The following is a 6,578-nucleotide window of genomic DNA, read 5'->3' as shown; positions in this document are numbered from 1 at the left end:
CCCGTCGTAGTAACCCTTAATTGTTTTCGAAACGCTCCAGCTAACACGGTTGTTAGCCCCAAACCTGAAAGGAAAACAATTTAACCGTTAGAAAATAAAAATAATTTAAATTTTAATGTAATAAAAATTAATAACTTACCAATAAGTTTCTCGGGGTCTATCGGGGTCTAGAACATCCAAACCCTCCCGTCTAGGCTGGGCAAGCAAATCCTCTACCGTATATCTCGCGAATGGGGCATATGAAGGCACACGCAAATCCGGATGAACTGCACCTTCTGGGACAGGCTCAGGTGCAGCCGCTGGAGGAGGAGGTGGAGGCATATGCGGTGGAGGCATTTGCGGTGGAGGCATCTGCGGTGGAGGAGGACTCCAAGCAACTCTCTGAGAAGGCTGAGAGTCTGGAACTGCGGTGGAGGATGATGGACCGGAAGACGATGGACCGGAAGAAGATGTACCGGAACCATCGTCGCCAAACAAATCTCTATAACTAGGTGCTCTGGATTTTCTTCTAGGAGCCATCTAAAAAAAAACTAAAATAAATTTAATCAATTACGACATAATAAAAATATTATTCCGTTACCTAACTAATCACCTAAACTAATTACCTAACTAATCACCTAAACTAATTCCGTTACCTAACTAATCACCTAAACTAATTTAAAAAAAAAAAAAAAAAAGAGAAGAGAGAGTTTACCTTAGAGAGAGCAAATGAATTTGGGAGGAATGAGCGAGGCAGCCTCGCTCTCGGCGTCTCCTTATATAGATTAGGATTCGTCGTAAAAGCGACGTAAATTTACGACGAATTTACCAGGCCCGCGTTTTTCCATTTACGACGAATTTACCAGGCCCGCGTTTTTTCATTTACGACGAAATTACCAGGCCCGTGTTTTTCGTTTTACGACGAAATTACTAGGCCCGTGTTTTTCGTTTTACGACGAAATTACCAGGCCCGCGTTTTTCCATTTACGACGAAATTACGACGCTTAACCCTAAACACCGAGAATGAAATCCCTAAACTCCAAAGTTACATATCATCTAACATCATATCTTATTTCATACTACTTCTTACTCTTTCTTTTAGAAAATGTTACAATAGAGAAATCCAACATTTGATACATATATTACATCACTCTAAATCGTTTTCGTTCTCATCACTATTACATCACTCTAAATCGTTTTCGTTCTCATCACTATCATTACAATCATCATCGTCGCTTCTCTCGAACTCGTCTTCATGTGCTTCATCTGTCGCATCTTCGGGAATATCTTCATATTGAAAATTTTGCGGGTCGATCAAAAGGATTTCATCAGTTGGTTGTTCTGGTACCTCAACTTCAGTGATAGCGTCTTCTTCTTGCAAGGGCGGTTCTTCTCCAACGACAATGCGTCCACGAGGTGTAACTTTGATAGCAGTTACCAAGTTTATCCCGGAAGTTCGAAGCCGAGGATAAGGAAGGAAGCTAACTTGCTCGGCTTGTGAAGCTAAAATGAAAGGCTCAAATTTGTTGTATCTTCTCCCAAAATTGACATCCACAACACCAAATTTGTTATACCGAATCCCTCGGTTCACAACAGGATCGAACCATTCACATTTGAAGAGGACGCATTTTAGCTTCAATAACCCCGGAAATTCCACTTCAATAATCTCCTGCAATATCCCGTAAAAGTCTGTTTCACCTTTCACACATATTCCGTAGTTACTCGTTGCCCGATGTCTCCCATACTCGTATGTGTGAAAGGTAAATCCTCGTGTGAAATACATAGGTGATGTGGTGACCTTTGCAACTGGAACTTGAACCAATTCGTGAAACCATACGGGATAATAAGGATCGTCATAATCAACCTGCAAAAAACATATATATATTCTTAAACACTTACTTAATTAATATAATAGTATGAGATATATTACCTGTGATTTTAACCACTTGACAAAGTGCTTATCTTTACGTGTATCCACATCAGTTGCAGATATTCCTGGTATTGCTTCTTCAACTTGAGATACAAACATCCTGCAAATTGAACAAATAATCAAATCATACATAATTAACTTCAATTCATATAATTAACATTCACAAAAATATTTACCTTTCAAAGTAACGGGTCATTACATCGTCGTAGTTGAGCAGAATATAAGTGTGGGCACTATGTTTATCTTCTTCACATGACCACCATACTTCTTTCGTTTTACCACCAAACCGTCCAATTTCGCAGAAAATGTCAGAAACACCATCAATTGGATATGATGTCGGTATTCCACCATCATCATATCTCCTAGGAACTCTTTTTCTCGTACGAACAGTTGGAGCAAAGTAGTATGATGTGAAGTTAGATGTTTCGGCTGTCAAACTCCCTGCAACTATTGAACCTTCTACCTTTGCAAGATTTCTTGCTTTCCCCTTCAAATGTTTCATCTGTCGCTCATATGGATACATCCATCCGTTGTGAACAGGTCCACGAAGCAATGCTTCATACGGTAGGTGGACAACTAGATGCTCCATGACGTCAAAAAATGAAGGATGGGCAAGTGGAAGAAACCGACGATGATAATCAAACCAACAACTCTTCCTACCATTCTTCAGTTAAAAAGCATCCGTGGATCCAAGACAATACAGACAAGATAATCTTCCATGTGTTGTCCAGCCAGACAACATCCCATAAGCAGGGAAATCACTTATCGTCCACATCAGAACTGCTCGCATCGTAAAATTGTTTTTCAAGGAACAATCGTACGTCCTCACCCCTTCTGACCACAATTGCTTTAGCTCTTCTATCAACGGTTGAAGAAAAACATCAAGAGACCGTTTTAGATGCTTCGGCCCTGGGATTAATATGGTCAAAAATAGAAATTCTTGTTCCATGCACATATCCGGCGGTAAATTATACGGCGTAAGAATGACTGGCCACAAAGAATATTGTCTACCAGACATTCCAAATGGACTAAATCCATCGGTGCATAACCCAAGATAGACATTCCGAATATTTGTAGCAAAATCTCCGTGTACCTTGTTGAAATGTTTCCACGCTCTTGCGTCTGATGGATGTGCAACCTCACCATCTCTCTGGACATGTTCGGCATGCCACCTCATCGACGCAGCAGTCCTCTCAGATTGATATAATCTTTTCAATCTGTCTGTAATTGGTAGGTACCACATCCTTTGGTACGGTACCCTATTCCTCCCACGGCCTTGCGGTTTGAATTGTGGTTTTTTGCAGAATCGACACTCTTCTAACTTGTCATCTTCCTTCCAGTAGATCATGCAGTTGTCGATGCAAACATCAATCATCTCCGATGGTAACCCAAGACTATAAACCAATTTCTGAATCTCATAATAAGATTCAGCAGACACGTTGTCTTCTGGCAAATACTCATTAAACAACTCCGCCCATGCATCCATGCAATTCTCAGGTAAATTATGATCCGTTTTAATATTCATCATCCTAGCTGCTAGAGACAATTTAGAGAGACCTTCTCTACAACCAGTGTAGATTGGTTGATTTGCAGCATCTAGCATTTCATAAAACCTTTTTGCATCCAAATTAGGTTCTTCTACATTTCCAGTTCCATCTGCTATTGTTGTAGTTGTTTCTAAAAATGCATCACTAATCATATCTTGAACCCTATCATGATCTACCATCTGCTCCTCTTGATGATAATTATATTCATTATGCACATGATTCGGTTCTTCATTATGATGAGCATCCTCAAAATTAGCATTACTACTACTAGCTTCATTTCCCCCATAACCCTCTCCATGTTGATACCAAATGTAGTACTGTGGTGTAAATCCTTTGTTTACTAAATGATTCCATACAGTTTCACTACGTGCAAATTTCGAATTCTTGCATTTTGAACAGGGGCAGAACATCTTACCGCTTTCCTGCGTGATCGGTGTACAGCCCGCCTGGTGCATGAATGTCTCTAGCCCATTCAGAAATGCATTCGTCACTCTCCCGTCGGAATCTTTGTGCAAATACATCCAACTTCGTAACTCGTAAATACTACCGCCACCGACCATTTTTTCTTCTATTTTTAAAAAAAAATTTTTTTTCCGTTTGGGTCTTGTGAGGAAGAGAGTTGTGTGTTGTGAGGAAGAGAGTTGTGGGAAATGACATATATATAGAGAAATTTTTGAGTTGGGTAGTTGAAATATAACAACGATTTTACAAGGAAACTTTTACATGGATTTTACATAGTTTTTTTACAACGACTTTACAACGAACTTCGATAAGTTTTTCACCTAAATATAACGGTAACATGATTCGTTGTAATATCGATGTAAAGTTTTCTTTTCGACGTACTTACGTCGTAATATTACATGGCGTTTACGACGAAATTTGGTTTCGTTGGGTTCGTCGTAATTGCGTTGTTAACCCACCATTTACTATTTCTAGGACAACGATAAGGAACCAATGTCGTTCGTCTGTCTGCCAATTCAGTGGAACGACAAGGAGAAAGTGGACGGAAGTGCAGCTAGTTTGTACTTGAGAGGAACCTTTGACGATGGTCGGAGGTTCCACTCAAGTATAAACCAACTGCACTTCCCTCCATTTTCTCCTTGTCGCTCCACTGAATTGGCAGACAGACGAATGACTCATGTTCGTTATCGTTATCTTTGAAATAGTAATTGGTGGCTGAATGAGGAGCATAGTCTAAACGCCATCAGGTTCGAGAGGAAGAGAGTTGTGTGTTGTGAGGAAGAGAGTTGTGGAAAATGACATATATAGAGAAATATGGTAAGTTTTACATGGATTTTACATGGAAAATTTACAACGCGTTTACAACGAATTTAGGTAAGTTAAAGCACATTGAATACACGTTTTCACCTTTATATAACGGTAACATGATTCGTTGTAATGTCGATGTAACGTTTACAACTATTTCGCATTCCACGTACTTTCGTCGTAAACTTACATTGATTTTACGACGAAAACGTTTCGTCGTAAATTACCATGGAGTTTACGACGAAGTTATGTCTCGTCGTAATTGCGTTGTAAAGCTTATGTAAATTTACGAGGAAATTATTTCCTCGTAAAACGCCGTTGTTACTGCTACGTTTTCTTGTAGTGATTTTACAAACTTCATAACTTGAGTACTCATAGTTAAAAAATATTTTGTTAGCAACTTATATATAAATGAAAAATGAAACCAAGTAGTTATTTTCTTTACCAGAATATATATCCAGTATATATGTAATTAATTGTCCACGAACCACGGAATTATTTTCTTGACGTGATATTATTGTCAAATGGAATAAAGTGGTTTCGCTATATTAAGGAATTTTTTTTATTTTTCTTTGTTTTGCTCTCACATGGTTTGTTGGAAAAAAAAAAGTAATTTATTTCGGACAGAAGAAAAAGGCTTGAAAATTCCACGTAAGCGGAATAATAATCCTACGTGGTAAAAATCAGCATCGAAGCCGCGAGAAAATGTTACACGTACTGGCAAAATCAACCATTGTACGAGTTAGACAGATTGTACAGTCTCTAATTTGACACGTCACACTATTTTAACGGTTCATGATTTCCCGCGTAAGGTTGGTGTCGCCGCGCAACGTATCGCTTTTGGTTTGATCCTATAAATAAATTATAACATTGGATCTCTTTTAAAAACATTAATGGATCATTATACAAATACTTGGCCGTATAGAAATTAAAAGGTATATACAAAAATATAGCAGAAAATAGCAACATTTAATTTGTTATGTCAAATCGATTGTGCAAAAGGAGAGTACAGGTAGTCTTTATGGAGTGATTAGAAGAACTTCGAACTATTGGTACGTACCATTGTTAGCAAAAAAAAACTATCGGCACCATCCATCCTCGCAAAATAGGAGGTGATCGGTGATATTTAATGAAAACAATTTTGTCTTATTCATCAGCCATTTCGGTGATATATAATGAATTTTATTAAATATTATACCATGAACGAAAGTTAACCCTGATATAAGCTTCTATTGTTACATGTATCTTTTTTTTGTCAACTATTGTATCTTACTTACGTATGGCAAAAAAACGATCACATTATTATTTTTACTTTTTTTTAGAGAGGTCATAACGATCATTATGCACTACTTGCGTTGGTTATTTTCCTATTATGCATTGTATATACATGTTTAATGTACTCTCAATTATATATATTTTGTGTATATATAAAGTATAAGCGGCGTATTGTATACATACGTAGAAAGGGATCAAGTTGGGGTCACTTTACAGAGCCATACGTAGTGGAAATACATCTGAATCCAGCTCATTGTAACCACTGCTTTTATTTTATTTATCCGCTTGTCGATTTTAAAGGAAATTAATAATTGGAATATAAAATATAATTTTCTGAAATAAAATCATTGTAGTATGAGTAAATAAAATGATTATTAACCAAATACGAAAAAGAGAGGAGAGAAATGCGGAATAAAGAGGGTGAGTTTGGTGTTTCAGACAACAAACAAACTGACAGTAAGATTGTCCATTCTCCTATTAATGTTTTGTTATACTTAAACAAAACATATAACAAAACATCTCCATAACTATAATGTGATTACTTTCCCAAATGTTTATACAGTTGTCTTTTTCATGGTTAT

General features: G+C 37.5%; 1 protein-coding gene across 2 annotated transcripts; it reads right to left on the bottom strand.

The window, feature by feature from the left end:
* Nucleotides 1-1,043: 1,043 nt before the first annotated feature.
* LOC117126910 lies at nt 1,044-3,061 on the bottom strand. Of its 2 annotated transcripts, none has more exons than XM_033276215.1 (2): nt 2,086-3,061; nt 1,044-2,009 (listed from the first exon to the last, which is right to left on the bottom strand). In XM_033276215.1, the coding sequence occupies exons 1-2, from the start codon at nt 2,496-2,498 to the stop codon at nt 1,883-1,885; spliced, it is 540 nt and encodes a 179-aa protein (XP_033132106.1). In that variant the 5' UTR covers nt 2,499-3,061; the 3' UTR covers nt 1,044-1,882. The 2 variants fall into 2 exon arrangements, with proteins under 2 accessions (XP_033132106.1, XP_033132105.1); XM_033276214.1 differs by having other exon boundaries at nt 1,059-2,009; nt 2,086-2,106.
* Nucleotides 3,062-6,578: the final 3,517 nt, after the last annotated feature.

The sequence above is a fragment of the Brassica rapa genome, chromosome A07 (assembly GCF_000309985.2).
Source record: "Brassica rapa cultivar Chiifu-401-42 chromosome A07, CAAS_Brap_v3.01, whole genome shotgun sequence".
Lineage (NCBI taxonomy): Eukaryota > Viridiplantae > Streptophyta > Magnoliopsida > Brassicales > Brassicaceae > Brassica > Brassica rapa.
This window is presented reverse-complemented; position numbering and strand designations above follow the sequence as displayed.